Consider the following 17,496-nt stretch of genomic DNA (forward strand, 5'->3'; position numbering starts at 1 on the left):
GTACATACTTCAAGTGTGTACTGTATATAAAATATATAAAATGTTTTCATTATTTATTTTCTAATTTATTATTAAATAATATTATTATTTGGTAACCAGCATACTTACATACAGTAGTTCTGTATAGATCAAATGTTTAAGAAACAAAATCAACAGATTTGAAAGTTAGTTGAAATAGCTATAGATAGAAATTACTCATCCACTTGGTCCGACCAAAATAACAAACAAATTTACTTTAGACTATTGATAGGGTGGATGACAGACTCTCAGGGTAATAAAAGATCTGTTCATACAAATAATTTTCTGTACTCAGTGCATTGCAGCATGAAAATCTCTAATGCACTGAAATAGGTCACTGCACATAGCACACACTCTCCTGCACTCAGGAAGTTCCTGCCCATACCAAACTATAAAGCAATTTAACCCTTTCCTTACAATAAACAGTTTATGACCATTTTAATTCCTAGACCAGGTGCTAAGATGTTGAAAATCCAGGTAAAAGCTATAAAGTATATTTTGAAAATGTGGAAATGAGTGTCTCATTCCTGAAAAAAAAATGTTGGTATCAAAGGTAGATTTGTGACTTGATCATAAAAAGGAAATGGGTTATTAGCACTAACTTTAGAAGCTGATACAGTACTTACTAGCTCCTTGAGTAGATTCAGAATATAATGTATAATCGTACAGTACAGTGCAAGTACAATATGTAGAGGTATTGTATGACTAACACAACAGATGTGTTTTAGAAAAGTCTCTTATATTTAATCACTAAACATTTTAGGTTTAAACTCATTTTAACATTTTTGTACATTAGTTGTACATTGATTGTCTCTGCAATTGCATGAATGGTTAGCAGCATTGCTTTATTCAAGCCAGTATCATGGATAATATCACATGCTCACTCGTGCCGATTAATCAGTTGTTTCAACAAGCTTATCAGTTTTTTAATTCTCTTATCATCTCTAGCATTAGCAGCAAGGTTGCCAAACATCTGGCAAAACAGCAAACTAACTCCTTATTGTCCAGGTATGCAAAATTAGAAATCTTGCACCCCTACTAGCAGTGTCATCAAATTTCTGGATCTTAAAACCCATTAATACTCCACAGCCTTTGAGCCTGTAAGAATGACACCTCATCATTTTTATGATCAAGCAAAAAATAAGCTTTAATCTGTATTTCTAAAAAAAATATTCAAACTAATTTTTGTTAGTCCAAACCATGTTAGTTGATTAAGATACAATATGTATTCTGTATATTATAACATGCCTACAGTATTCATAGTGAGAAAGAAACTTTTGATTCAGGATAACTGACTATCTATGGAAAAGTACAGTATGTTAATTTATCAGGACGCTCATTCAGTGTTTACATTTGTAAATTTTACAGAGAGGAAGGACTTGCCCACCAATGGCTGTACTGCCAGATGGCTACTTTATCAATTCTTGGACAAATGTGGTATATTGTTTGTTTCTTTAAAGTTTCTTATTAATGTCTTCTATGTATTTCAAATGGGACATGTATTGTAAATATGGCCTAGATTAATGAATCTGTGTACCTGCCAAAAATACCAATGAGGAAGCTAATCAGCCAGTATGAAAAATATCAGTAGCTTCTGTGGCACCTATTATGCAAATTATTTTATGTGGTATCTGTTTTCATTTTCATTATGGGTCTGACAGATGTAAATGAAAGAGCAGGGGCTATGAGTTATCCATTCATTCTTAGATAACAGCACGTAAAACAAGATTTCTCAAGGAGTCTTTCCAGTGCAATTTCTTTGATCATTTACTAGCTTTCTGCTTCAAAGTCTCCAATTTTGTACATAAACAAAGGTTTAACATCAGTCACAGACTTATCGGCTCCAGAGGGTGCCTGCTTTCCCAGTTTGGCATGAGTTTTAGACAGCCATTTTTTCCCACAGTATTCAACAGTTTCTTGCACTTATTGTTTCATCTTGCTACTGGCTTGTTTTCCTTGAGCACAGTATACTTTACTTACTGACCATTACTGCCTACACCAACTAAACTGATACACAGATAAAACAATCCTGAAACAGAGTATGTTGGTCGAGTGACGATCTCCAAATTATACAGTAGTTGTCAACTGCATATGCCTTGAGGCTTCATGCATACATTTTTGTGTCTCTCCAAGAATAACAGCTATGCTCCTGGCTGCCCATTAATGCTGGTATACTTGTTTTTTATGTTATGTTATAGCCATAAAAGGGGTAATCAATGTAATTCTACATTCTAATGTAACAATGTAACCGCCTTTACAATTTCTATATTTAGATTATTGCTTTGTATGTGGTTGCCTGTGGACATGCCTTTAAAAAGATGTCATGGCTCGATAAATCTTATTTCTTGTTCTTCTAAGAATGTGTGTCCATTTATTTTTCAATGATGGTTTAATAGTCAGTCTCTGAGCTATGTTACAGGTCAGTGCTTGCCTAATATACCTATCTTCCCTGGGTCCCTTGGCTCCACATATGAAGTCTATTCAGGGAACAGTGCTTCGAGCAGTTTAGCTAGAGAACAGCTCTCACTTACAGTACAGCTGCAGTTCTCAAACGTGCCTCATTTAGCACATCTGTTTTATTTCTCTGTTTATCTCAACACACACTGAGTGACACTGACAAGATGTCTCTTTATTTATATCTTGTAACTTGTGCTGATAAATTGATTTGTGAACGTTTACATACTGTAATTTAGAAAACAGGAAAAATATTTTTCTTTCCTTTGTCTCTTTGATGGTAGACTGCCTTTGTTTGAGGAATTTGGCCTATTATTGATTATCTTTCACTCCTGCTGTTTTGGGAATTACAACATAAACCTTGAATGGACAGAAATTATTGCCTATTGCAACTATTGTCTATCCATTGAAGCACTGGGTGCAAGGTAGGATACACCTTGGATGGGACGCCTGTCCATTGCAGGTCAGCCGACAATAACCAGTGGAATGAAGTTTTGTTTGATGTAGTGTAGGAATTGCCTACCCTTTTTCTGAGTGCACATTATATTGTAGGAAAAAAGTAAATAAAGGGAAAATAAAGCATATAATAGTGTCTGCTACTCAAATACATTTACAAATATGAATGTAAAATTAAGACTTGCTTTCTGATGACCTGATTGGAAATGTAACATATGAACACGCGTAGCTAAACAAATAGAGGAATTCCCTGGTTTACAAAGCTCCCCATCAATCCAAAGTAAGAAAAATTAATGAATGTACAGTACAATGCCAAGCATGACATTTTTTCAGGTTTCAGTCTTATATTGTAATATGCAGCACTTATTAATTAGACAGATCTTGCATTTTAATACATTAATTTTTTAATAAACTATTAAAATTGCACATTAACCATAGTGGTTTGTAGATTTACGGCTGCTGACATGCAGTTATTGGGACCAAGGTTCAGTTCTGGCCAGAGGCACCTCCTGTGTGATTTGCTTGTTTTCTTCCATCTACTTCAAAGCTTTCTCTTTCTGTATATACTGTATGCCAGCTAGGTTAATTTGGGTTCTCTAATTTGTGTGTGTCCTGCAATGGAATGGCAGGCTATCCAGTGTTTGTTCCCTCTATGCATCTTTTGTTTTCTTCAGATAAGCCTTAGGTTGCCATGACCCTTCCTGCATATGCCTTACAAGGAATAAGCAACTTTCTGATAACTTCTTTCTCTTATTCTAAGCTCTGTTCAGTTAAAATGATATTCTGCATTTTGTATCTCAGCTAACTTGCCACCACCGTTGTTTTTTTTAAACAATTTACACCACTTTCTTTCAGGGATTAAAAATCAAAGAAACACATTGACATTAGTTGTTGAAAAGTGGATATGAAAGAAAGTCAGAAGATGGGATTTGACTAGCTACTTCCTCTAAGCCCTTGTCATTGACCATTTTCTCACTCTCATCTACAGCTGTGTGGTGGATGAGATGGATTTTTCTGGGATGGAGCTGGATGAAGCTCTTAGGAAGTTTCAGGCACATATCCGGGTGCAAGGAGAGGCCCAGAAGGTTGAGAGGCTCATTGAAGCATTCAGGTAAGATCTTTGTGAGATAAGATAAAGAAATTCCTCTAACCTGTGGTTTATTTTCTGTTTTAGACTCCTCCTTTCAATTACAGTCCAGAAACAGCAGGTGCTTTTGAAATATTTCAGAAGGTGTGAGGTGTGCATTCAAGTTCAGTGTTCAAGGGGACTTGTGATGCTTTAAATCAGCAGACACATTGTGTTATCCCAAATTACAAATGTGTTTTTGATCAAAACAACAGAAGTTAACGTAAATGGTAGTGCAATGTGATGAGGCATAGCTCCAAGAGTCACAACAGTAGGGACTTAAGTCAATAACTGCTTGGTAATTGGAATTTGCTACATAATGAGACACAACTGCACTGATTTTTATTCTAGGATATGTGAGGGAATGACTGACTGGAGGCATTAGCACCTGGAGAAAGGGCATTGCTTTTCATGATAACAGTGTATCTTCTTACCACAGAACACAGAGTAGAAATTTAGACAACTGAAGTTACATCAGAAGTAGTTCAGGAGAATGAATTTAAGTAAAAGTGATAAAAGTGAAAGTCCAGATAATTTGCATGGAAGAGTTCTGTCATCTTGTGTTGATCAGCTATGCGAAAATTTTATTCTGCTTTTTCAGATGCCCTTAAATTTACCAATCATCCCCTCTCTGTGAAGGAAATCTTTTATAATTCCCAATCCAAAACCTGCCAGGCCAAGTGAAATGAACAGATGCAAAGCCACTTTTTCTCACATTTCTCCCAATGAAAAATCTAGAGAGAATAGTGAAGCAACAAGACATTATGAAGAATACACCTTATTGACCTCCTGCAGTCAGCATATAGAGAAAGAAGGGAAGTAGAAGACACAATGCTCACATTGTTAAACCTGGTCTAGCAGCATCTTTACCAGCCAAAGAAGTGTGTAAAAATCGTATTTGTTGATTGTTTCCTCTGCCTTCAATACAATACAATAAAATACAGTACAACACAATGGACCAATCTGGCAAACACAGAAACTCTCAAAGAACGTCAAATTAAACAAGCTTCTATGGTGTCAGAGATGCCAGGATTTGTTATAGAGAAGTGTTCCTGGCCAAACAGGATCAGCCAGGAGTAAAGCATTAAAAATAAGTATTATTTAAGAATGAGAGGTAGTCCAAGAACAGAGGGAGAATGTAGGAGAACTTGAGAGTGAGAGTGTGAAGAACGGTATAATGATTAAATTGCAGTATTAAGAGTACTGAAGAGAAGTGCAGTGATGTGAGAAGAGAATTACTTCAGAGAAAATTAGAAAAATAGCACACAGGCACAATAGAGTAAGTTGGCAACTCTGTGTCTGGTGATTTGTTCAAGAGGAAGGGAGACCTGGGCTTTACTGTTGTATTAAGAACTGTATGCCTAGAGTAGATAAAGCATAAATGAAGAGAGAAAGTGCCTAGTGAATATTAAAGAAAAAGTGAGGTAGTGAAGAGATTGAGGGCAGGGCATTGTGAAGTGACTCGTAATGAATATACCATTGCCAGTGTAAATGGCTTTCTATGAATAATAAAAATGTTTTTTTCTGAGTGAAGAGACGGGGAAACATTTAAAGGTGGAAGGATCTGCTCAGTCTTCCCTGAAAGAAGACCACTTAAAGATCTAGGGTCCTGCAGGAGGCCCACGACTGAGAGAAAGCAAAATACTAAGAATGACAAAAGGTCATGTGACACACAAGCGATGAATGGTGCAAGCAAGTGTTGTTAGAAAATGAAGGTTGGCAATGTCATGGGAATTTGCACATTTATTTCTCATATTATATACTTTGAAAATCCAAAAACCTTTGTGGCAATTTGGATGTACAGTACCATGCCTTTTTTACTTGTGGATGTACAGTAGCACAATGTTAACGCAAAATGTCCTGAGGTGCTATAAGGTGGTGCTGTAAGTAGAAAGCATAATGAGTTTCTTTTCTTGATTCAGCATCTATAAATCATTGGGGCACGTGATTTGAAGTCTAAAGGGGATAGACAGATCTCAGTTTTATATTTCCTCCCATTGTGATCAGTGATAGCTTGAATATTATGAATATTTAGGACTGTATGTTTTTTTTAATTTAATTTGTGTAACAGCCTTTATAGCCTTAATCAACAACAATTAAGGCTTATTATACACTTGTTTTTGGTCAGCATCTGTTAAAGTATAGGTTGGTCAGCACAGTAAATAAATAAACCATTCATATTTTTCCTTGAGATGGCATTTGAAATCACAAAGAAAAGCCTTTTAAAAAGCCTCTTTATTTAGTCTTGATGTCCTTGAAAGAGTCAGAAAAGAACAAAATACTGTATATTGTTTTATTTTTACATCAGAAAGATTTTAAATCTTTTAAATCTTAAAATAAGAATTTGTATGATTTTTTAGGTTTTATTGCTATTTGGCACAGAAATAACAATGACATGATTTATAGGGACATGTCATTGCTTATTTTTTTTGTCTCTCCTTGAAAATAGTTGCTGTGCAGTTTAGTTTTAGGAAAGGAAACAGGATGTGATAATGCAAATTACTCCATTAATATTAATTTGTCACAGAGGATGTTTAAACATCCAGCTCTGATATCAAATATGGCTGTTTATGTTGTGAGGAGTGCTTTATGCATTAATAGGATGGTAATTTTGTAATTGATTCCTACACTCCTAATTAGAACATATTTGTTTCTCTGGTTTGCACTGTATTTTCAGTGTGAGAAGCTAGTCCAAATGAAGTATACACATTTTTTAAAATTGATCTAAACATACAGTATACAGATACAGTACAATCACTCTTAAATGTATGCATACTGTATATTTCTATTGTGGTCTAATATATGAGTCTGTGTGTTGTGGTTGCGGATCAGATACAGTATTGTGCTCAACAATGGCAGAGTCTCTTTGGCTCTCCTCCAGTAGTTTTTGGTCAGCCATCTTCATCTCGGAACTATTCAGTATTTTTTTCATAAATCAGTGTTAAACTAGATAAAGAGTGAGATCTGTGGCTTAACAATACAGAACATGAAAGTTTGTGTTTATGTGTTCAATCCCAGAAAAATAACTAGAAGGGATAATAGGTTAAGATTCTGAGTCGCACACAAAAAAATCCACAAGAAAGTACATTAAAAGCTCGGAGCAATTTTCAGAATGCTACATATTTTGAACATATCAAATTAGGCTTTAATGCAGTTTATTTATTTTAGATGTTTAGATATTGCATGATTTTAAAATGCCAATTGTTAACTTGATTTACAGTATCACTTTTTCACTTTCAACAGTACATTAGAAATGAAGTTGGTACAGTATATGCATCCAGAGTGTGCACTATCAGAATAATGCACTACTATTCACACTAGAGAGTCCCACTACAATTACAATAGTACTACTTTTATTGGAGACATGTGACAAGCTTTACTGAAATACTAGTTCATAGGCATTTGGCATATCCTATGGGTTGTTGTTGTGTGGTATGACAAGGAGACTCTGATGACTCAGGCCCAGACAACCAAAATAGTTTTTGGTCACTTTTACACCACTGTCTACAGAATCCTTATCACAGCTTTATAATCACCTAGCCCAGTTTCTTTACTCGTTTGTTTCTGCTGCTCGGGATTCTGAGAAGTATTTATATTAAGTCAGCTTTGTAATAATCTATTGCTTGCTTTCTTGTATTTTTTAATTCGTGTTTGTTTGTTATTCTTTTTAAATAATCAAAGACCAGGGAAATGGAGACTTATACTGTAAGTTGGTTCAGCTAAGAAATTAATAGGATCAATTAGGTAATTAAAACATAATGCACAATGAGAGCCAAAAGGACCTGTGTTTTGGTTGTATTGGGTCTTTTTTAACTTTAAGGCCAAATTTAAATCCAAATGGCATTTTTTTACACATAATATTATTCTGTAGGAATATTAGGATGAAACACAGAAACAGAAAGCAAGGTCTTTTGAGAAAACAAATCATGACAGAAAGTCAGATAAAAGCAAAACATCAAATTTTATTACAGAGTGAAATGTTCTTTTACTGTGAAACTCAGCTCAAGACAACAATTCAATGACATGAGTAGGACCATGGATTTTAGCCAATGAAAAAAGGATTATTTAGGACTTCCAAAACTTCACTGGTGAACTGGTGCAAGCCAACATATATTTCTAGAAAATGTATTGGCTGGTTGTTTTAAGCCACAAGGCATTAATGCAAAAATAGGGTTAAAATGCCCTGTCTTTAGGGAAACTAGAAGCACTTTATTTCAAGAATGAATGGTTTTGATAAAAATAAACAGTAGCTTAATTATCCAGTAAGCTCTGTGCACTTACTCATAATTGCAGTTTGAAGTATCAACAGTAGAACATCTGCTTGAACAAATGTATAAATCATGAGCAATTCATCAATCATTAAACAACATAAAATAAGTGTGCGTGTTTTGTTTAAAAGTTATCTTGCAGATAGACACAAATCTCATTTAATGGAATGATTTGAATATGTAAGTCCTGTTCATTAGGACTTAACTAGGTAGGTGAGGAGTAAGGAAAGACTGCACCAGTAGAGAGAATCTGAGTTGGCGAAAATGGACAGAATATTATTGTTGTCTTTTCCAAATTATTTTACATGGTCTTTAAGATTTTGACATGTGTGGAAAGTGGATGACATGGACAGACATAGCAGGTGGGTGAACATCTGTAATCATAGACTATAAAGCAGTTTAAAATATTAAATACAAATTCAGAAAACTACAACAAGAATCCAAAATATCAAGAAACCATATTATGAAACACAGTTCTAAGGTCAGCTAATATTGACTGCTCTGTTCTGTTTAGTAAAACCTAAAGTAAAGTAAAGTGTAATAAACTGCTTACAGATCATGGTGGAGGCAACCAATGGCAGAACCAGATGTTTCCCTGGTAGCTGCAGGGCTCTGGGTCCCCTCTGGGGTTCGAATAGCAAGTAGAGGACAATTTGAACCAGAGTACCTTGGGGCTCAGAGCAGTGCGGAACTGTTAACAAGTTACAGTAAGTCCCCCTGTGTAATCATTCTCTGCACTCTGGTGTTCTTGAGGCCTTTTGGCAACCTCTGGCTACAGTTAACAGAATTTGGATGTGTGAAATAAAAGTTATGAAAATGATATGAATTACTTCCATATTAACAATTTCAACTGAAATTCTAACCTTACTTCATTCTCCTGATTATCATACAGTACAGTATATAACCTTAGTTTCAGACATACTGTAAATATTCTGGATACCACAAGTTCCCCACTGGAGATGTAAAATATAAAAATAAACAAATTAATACTGTAACTCCCTTGCATGCAAAATAGTATAACATACTGTAGTATAATGCTTCTTATCGGCTGAAGATTTTTTTAAATGTTGTTTCTTTTAACATTTTTCACTGTATTAGTATTGGATGCTTGGAAGTATCCATTAGAACCTGTGACAACCTGTTTCTTTTTCCAACAGCACTCTAGAGGAGATACTGTAATAAAATTCACTTTGGTCCCCCTCTCAGCAGGCAACAACTTATAAGTTACAACAACTTACAGTAATGGACTTTTGTGTTCCATACGCGATCAGTAACTTTAGATGTTGATCTCAATCTGGGTTGTGTTTATGTTCTCCCTTGCCGTTCTTGACTATAAATGATATGATTTTTTGAAAGGAAGTATTGCATATTTTCCTCCATTGTAAGAACTCCCCCACTCCCCCCATAATTTCTACAGTATGTGTCTGAATTGTGGCATGTTGTTCACATAATTCCCTTCTTTGATGTGATTTGGAAACCTGGCGTTTTTACAAGTAACTCCAAACTGCCGCATTTTCCAACAGTTTCCATGAGGTGTTTTAATTGTTTTGTATTTTTGTTGTTTACTATTAAAGCATTGGTGTATAAATAGGAATATTTAAAGTTTTTAAAGAAATCAGCAAACAATATCTTTGTTGTAATGTGGTGAACAAAATTATACACAGTATTTTAAATGAAGTCTTGATGAACCTTGGATGGTTTATGTTTTGCTATCTGAATGAAAACCCTGCTCTTGTCTACACTTCACACCATCATGCTTGCCCAATCTTGAAATATATCTAAATATTTTTGAATTTCCTTGATTGCTTCTATAGTGTTTGCTAATTCTACTAATTAGGTATAATCTGAAAACATGACTTGTTTTTTAACTTTACCAGAATGTTGACCATTGATATAAAAGAGTCTATTATATGTCATACTTTTACTGGGAAAGTTAATTAATTGCAATGTGTTTTTCTTTATATTGTAGTAGAAATCTTGAGCACCTGAAGCAGCAGTATTGTTTTAGTAAAACATTGCTTATCATACAGTATCAGGACTTACCTCAGCAGGCATTTTATATCACCTAAAAGTTTGTAATAAATATAGCACAACATACAGTAAACAAACATTCCAATGAGATTATTTCCCTATTGAGCAATCAAGTAGTGAATAGTTTAATGTCAATTGTAATATACAGTAGTTTTAGGCTGAGGCATATACAGTAGTATACATATACAGTATACCATATACAGTAGTTGCACACCAACTAACCAATAAAAATATACATGCAATATTAAATTTAAAAAAATGTTGTCCCCACGAGTTGTCCCCAACTCTTAAAGAATATAACAGCTAACTAATGCTTCGTATTATCATCATCACAATGTTATTCTAATTATCAATACTAAGTTGTATTTCTTTCAACGTGGATAAAAAATATATTATTTATTATATTGTGTAGTATTTATGTGTTTATGTATGTTTATCATGTGATACTGTATGAGAGCTCTTTTTTTGAAATACCTCAAATTGCATATTAGAAATCAACAGAAAGGACAATTTATAAAATGGCTCAAGATCAAATTTTGTGTTCAGTCCATTGTATATTAAATTATTAATATAGAAGTTTATATCTCTGGGTAAGGTAAAGCTACAAACACTCTTCTTCTAAAAATGTAAGCATTTTGGATTTCCTACTTTTCAAACTTGCTGTGTTTCAGGGCTTCTCAGTCTGGCAATGTTATGATAGACACGTACACTGAATCACGTATGAGGTTACTTTTGCACATTAAATCTTCGTTCCACAAAGATGGTGGCCTGAACAATGCAACTGAGATTTGAAAAATGTAATCAAAAATGCCTACGCATTGCTTTGCCAGGATAAGCAAATTGCACAGATGCCCAATCCCCACAATGCAGAAGTAAAGGCCTATATTTAGATATTGTCTCTCACCTTAAAAAAACAGCTTCCTGACCAAAAATAACTGAATGAAGGTTTCTCATATAAAAGCACAAACACTGCTGCTGTGTTCCCTGTGAGAGAATGCTTCTTCAGGTGAATGCAGTTAGTGAGATGGCCCTTTGAGGCCCTTTCTCATTCTCTCCCTTGGCATCACTGAATCATTTCTATGGTGCTTTTGGAAGAGGTGATTGGTTGGGTTGTTTGGTTTTGTGTTGTGGACGCTTGAAGTACTGTGATTGAGCTCTCAGACTCTACAAATGGCTTGAGTCTTTCCCCGAGGTCTTTGGGGTGTTAATATTGAAAGGGATACCACAGACTGTGCATATGAGGGGAGGAGTGTTGTTGGACTGTACTATTCTTCATTAATTATGTTCTGTTTTTGATAATTAATAAAAACTGGTTTACAAAGAGGGGGGCATGCTGGTGCAGTATTTAGCATTGCTGCCTGGAAGCTCTAGGGCCCTGGGTTCAGTCCTGGACCTGGTGTGCCAAATGCATGCAGTTTGAATGTTCTACCCATGTGTTTGTGTTGGTTGCCGGGATAGGAATTGGATGAAATAGTTTGAAAAAAGGATGCATGAATGGGTTTCCAAAAAAAACTCATTCCATTTTAACATTTAAAATTTAAAAAGAAAATTCTTTATTATCATCCTCCCAAATAAACTTTTTTGTTCCATCAATAGAAGTAGAAGGACTTGATCGCATTCAGTACATAGTGCTGTACAAAGGGTTTTAAAAGAAAAATTATTATATGATCAAGGGAATTGATGAGAAATATATTCTGCTTTAACTGAGGAAACGCAAAGCAGCATTACAAACCTATTCTTTCATGATGTCTATTGGAGTGCTGTGCTATAGAAAGTGTTCCAGAGTTTTCTGAAACACGTGTCTTTTAGTGCATCATATCAGACTGATGCTTGAAGTAAAAAAAAACGACTAGGCATAATCTATAATAATAATTGCTTACACTTATATAGCGCTTTTCTGGAAACTCCACTCAAAGCGCTTTACAGGTAATGGGGACTCCCCTCCACCACCACCAATGCAGCATCCACCTGGATGATGCGACGGCAGCCAGAGTTCCCCTAGAACGCTCACCACACATCAGCTATCAGTGGGGAGGAGAGCAGAGTAATGTAGCCAATTCATAGAGGGGGATTATTAGGAGGCCATGATTGGACACCCCTACTCTTTTCGAGAAATGCCCTGGGATTTTAATGACCACAGAGAGTCAGGACCTCGGTTTTACATCTTATCCAAAGGACGGCACCTGTTTACAGTATAGTGTCCCCGTCACTATACTGGGGCATTAGGATCCACGTGAACCGCAGGGTGAGCGCCCCCTGCTGGCCCCACTAACACCTCTTCCAGCAGCAACCTTAGTTTTTCCCAGGAGGTCTCCCAACCAGGTACTGACTAGGCTCACACCTGCTTAGCTTCAGTAGGTTGCCAGTTGTGAGTTGCAGGGTGATACTGTATGGCTGCTGGCATATCTATGCAATCTATGCAATCTTTTCTGTGCTGGCAATGCTGAATTCGTGATAGAATCATATAGCAAGAAATGGACCACTGAATAAATGCATTTATTTTAAATCTGCATAGAAATCAACACTGTACATAAAACAGATAAAGTATGTAAGCTAGCATTCTTAATGCGTAATCAGAGATGGTGATTCTTCTTTTTCTTCACACTAGATCTCAGAGCCTGCAGATGATGAAATAAGAAGGTGATAATAGTAAACTATGTTATATACAGTGGAACATTTAATAGTCATCATCCTTAAGTGCTTATCAATACATAAAAAGCATATTTTGCTAAATAAAATTAAAAACATTAAAAAGTCAATAAAATAATCACAGTTATATACTGTAATATTAAACACACATACACACACTTTCCTAAATAACGATAGATATAAAAGCACCAAAAGTATGAGTCCCTGATTTATTTTGTGTTGGTGTTCCAGTGTTATAAGTCATAGCAACAGAAGGCCCCACCGCCCATAGAATGTATAGTAGGTGAATGTGGGAGCACCTAAGATACCAGAAATATTTCACCTAAAATAATAGCACCTAAGATACCAGAACTCTCTCTACAGAAGTGTAAAGGGTGAGTGGAATGCAATAAACTGGGAACATATTGCCCAGATACTAAGGGACCATACCAAGACTGACATTTCACAAACAATGTACTGTATATTCAAGTGCTAAAATCTGATTAAACAGAAAACAGCCATTTTGTTTGTGCCAGGTGTATTTGTGAATCCAAACTGTTTATTTTTCCAATTTATTTTCCAGTCACTGCTTACAGTACAAACTGCAGGACTGAAGTGCCACACTGGCTGTTAACTGAGAATTAAAAAAGACCCAACTAATCACATTCACTACATTTTGGTGGTGTACTGCAATTCATTATAAGTAGTTTTATGATTTTATTGACTAAGAACAAGATATTAGTTTGGAATGATAATATATAGTCTACTGCTTAAAAATTCACAACAAAAATTGAGTCTGAATCAAGGTCATGGAATTTTTGGATGCCATGACCTACAGTATCATAAACATACAGTACATAATAATCTCATTATTTTCACCTGTTAAACTACACTGCATTTAACATCAGTAGAATATTAAGACTGGCAGTAGCTTCTTAATGACAACTGGTGGGTGTTGTGTGGTTGCAATAAATACAGACAGCCAGGATGCTGTGGGCTGTCTTGAAGTGACAGGCCACTGCCCGTGTGGTTTACAGCTGAATTAAAGAACAAATGGCTTGGTAACAAGTGAAAGATACGATAGGCTTTGTCTCTCGGTACTTTACACCAGTGTCAACTTTTTCTCTCCTCTCTCTTTAGGAGAAAAAACATCAAAATATTCTGAAAAAAATGTAAAAAAAATACTGTTGAAGGTTCATTAATTTTGTTTTTCAGAAAATAAAACCTGGCTACAGTGAGCCCCCTTGTGTTTAAATTAGGAAGGTTTGCAAACTATCCAGGGCCTTTATCTGTTTTTGCTTTGACTTCAGGTATGCGTGTGCACTCATCTAAAAAATTAAGGGCATAGTTAATATTTAAAAAATGTTACCCGTTACTAACATATGCTATAAACACTGCTGCATGATTAAATTGAATATCATTTACATGTTTTTCCAATCTGGTGTTCTCGTATCTGTAGAGATGCAATTAGTTTCAACTGTAACTGATTTACCCATCCAACCAGCTGCATCTAGTCTGAGAGGACTTTTTTCCATAAATCACAGCAGATATTTTAATGCATAGTTGGCAAGAGACACAACAGGAAGCAAATACTAAAGTCACAGTTAAAAAAAAAATCAAATAAAACAGTTAATTTTACTTTTTATTGGATACATGAATGATCAGTAATGGCACAGTGTTTGAATTCACTAGGTGTTCTGATAATCATATGAGTCCTACCAGCATCAGTCAACTATAAAGAAATCCTCTTAAAAACAACCAAACACAGTTTTTTCCTACAGATATTTTCTAAGCTGTTTTTTAGGTGTTATTAACTCTAGAAAGAAGGTGCTGATAAAGCATAGATTTTATTCTGACTGAGTTTTAGCAGATTTATCATTTGTGGCATTTTCAGAGTTTAGTAACGTACGGAGTAGACAACTTCTGAGTGTTTGAGTAGACATTCATACTAAGTTGTCAATATTTTTTATTAAATATTTAATAATTCATATGTTTTTTAATCTATTTAGCTGTTTATGTATTTTAAAAATGCATGCATTGGAAAAGACTGACTGCACGACTCATTTATTTTCCATAATCTCCCTTGTCAGCATCTTGGATACATTCAATAACTACATGAAACCACACAAGCAGGGAACAGCATGCAATGCATACTCTAACATGAGATACAAGCATAATGTCTGTAAAAAAGATATGAAAACCATTTTTGTCCAATTTGCACAGTACATTTCTTTCTTACACATAAAGGAATGTGGAACCAACACCTGTGTATAGAAAGGATATAATATAAAATATATTTTTTAATTTTATTCATAATCGGGAGAATGTGAAAGTTAGCATAGCATAGTTAATACTTACATTTACTGTACATTACATTACATGACAAGAACTACTGTATAGTAGATTAGGTTTTGCTCTTTTTGCCCTATTATTGTTGTTCCCTCAGCCAAGTGAGTTAAAACTAAATTTGTATCTCAAATTGCTCACACACTATTCTCAATGGTAGGGTTAGCCAAAAGCTATTGAACTCACAATTAACCAAGTTAATTGATTTGATGAAAGGATTTTGAGTCATACTGGATGCAATAATTGTGAAATCTATGGATGTATGCAGGCATGTTCTGTCTCTTTATCACTAATTCAGCAAAGTCAAAATAATGTGCAGACTTGGAACAACATTTAGTTATGAGGGCACTGGCAAAGATAAGCCAATATGCTGTATGTGCAGAAACTACAGATAAGATTTATCTGTGACAGCTCTGTCTTTTTCCTTGCTGAATGATGAGACTTGAAAGCTTTAATTCACTGGATAATGAGTCAGCTAGGTATCGTATTGTGCCATGTCCTTTCATTTGTGCGTAGATTTTCTTCTATGCCAATTAACGATTCAGTTTAAGATGGTTTTAAAAAATATTTTGCACTGAGAAAACGTGTAGTGGCATTTAAAAAAATTGAGAGGAAAAAAAGTTAGAACATCGGAAAGAGTAAGACTGAAAGTGGGCTATTTAGCACATCTTGTGGCTCATTTGGTGGCTTGTAGTTTATGTACCCAAAGATTTCTTCCCTGTATTTCAGAATCATTTCAGAAAGTTTCATTTCATGTCAATCAGATTTTATATGAATTCATTGATAAGATAAGCAGTAAACATGATTCATTGTGGCATACAGATAAGAATTGCTCAAAATGTGTTAAAGCCTTTTCAGGAGACTTTTTGTGTAGATTGTAATAAAAATGACAAGGTCAAAACAGACATGTTTAATGTTAACCATTATTGTTTAGCTTTTGCTGGAAACTAAAAATGTTAGAAAGACATACATTTTCAAAAACTTTGGAGAGGTTTCTGATTCAAGCACTAGCATAAAGAATTACAACTTTGTGAAAAAACAATTTGGCATATGTACAGTATATACAGTAATGGAATCAATAGTTAATGCAATGAAGAGCATTTGTAAATGATCTTGCTTTTCCTAAACAAAAAAGGTGAATGATGTCAAGAAGTGAATTTATGAAATAGAGTAAATCAGATGTAAAGTACAAACCTATGCTTTCGCGCACACAGGTTACTTCACAGCAAGATGTTTTGTCTTATATCCATAATAAGAGTTATCTAAGAGTTGGGTTAGTTGGTGTAGCTGGAAAGTTTTCAGTGGTAAATTTAATAGCAAGTGATAATATTTTTCATTTAATTTTCCTGTCCTTAGATTCCACTTACTAAAATTATTCATGACAAGTTCCATTGCAACAATATTTATGCTGTTTTCTTTTCCTTTGATCCTAGCCAACGCTATTGCATGTGCAATCCAGATGTGGTGCAACAGTTCCACAACCCTGATACCATCTTCATCCTGGCCTTCGCCATCATCCTCCTCAACACTGATATGTACAGCCCAAATATCAAGCCTGACCGCAAGATGATGCTGGAAGACTTTATTCGTAACCTGCGTGGTGAGTTACTAAAACAAAAATGTTTAATTGCTGTTAATATTTCACTAGTGCTCCTTGGCAATTAGATCAAAATATGGTGAACAATTTGTACTGTATATTAAATGTTCAAATCAGAATTTCACGTTTGATACATGTTGTACATTCAATACCTCAACCTTCAGTTTTGCCTTTTTTGTCTGCGTTCTTTAGTGTCTCCTGCAATTTAGTCTGCCCTTTTGAAGTATGTCTGGTATGAATGATATTCACATGGCATTAACTTTGAGCTTCTCTATCTTAACAGAGTTTGGCACAGTTTGCTTTCAGGGAGACATGCCAGCCTGTCAGTTTTAAAACAGTATGGGATTTAGCTTTCCCTTTTGATATTCTACAGAGAACTAGGAGTAGGTTTTGCAACAATGTCTACATCTACATAAATAAATGAACAATTATCTGTTAAAAGCTAAATATAGAAAAGTAGAAAACATTCTACCCATTTCCATATTAATCTTAATATCCTGCGCTGTTCTCATTTTGCTTCATTGCACCAGAGGGTGCATTTTTTAATATATAAAAAAACAACAGCATTCGAA

At 35.0% G+C, this 17,496-nt stretch overlaps 1 protein-coding gene across 1 annotated transcript in view; it reads left to right on the forward strand.

Moving 5' to 3' along the window:
* The window catches only part of iqsec3b (IQ motif and Sec7 domain ArfGEF 3b), a 225,971-nt gene that overhangs the window by 168,735 nt on the left and 39,740 nt on the right, over positions 1 to 17,496 (forward strand). Inside the window, exons 6-7 of the mRNA XM_088923128.1 lie at positions 3,917 to 4,039; positions 16,761 to 16,927. Coding sequence (XP_088779254.1) covers positions 3,917 to 4,039; positions 16,761 to 16,927 — 290 coding nt within the window. The remainder of the gene's footprint in view (positions 1 to 3,916; positions 4,040 to 16,760; positions 16,928 to 17,496) is intronic.

The sequence above is a fragment of the Atractosteus spatula genome, chromosome 8 (assembly GCF_055471065.1).
Source record: "Atractosteus spatula isolate fAtrSpa1 chromosome 8, fAtrSpa1.hap1, whole genome shotgun sequence".
In the NCBI taxonomy this organism is placed as follows: domain Eukaryota; kingdom Metazoa; phylum Chordata; class Actinopteri; order Semionotiformes; family Lepisosteidae; genus Atractosteus; species Atractosteus spatula.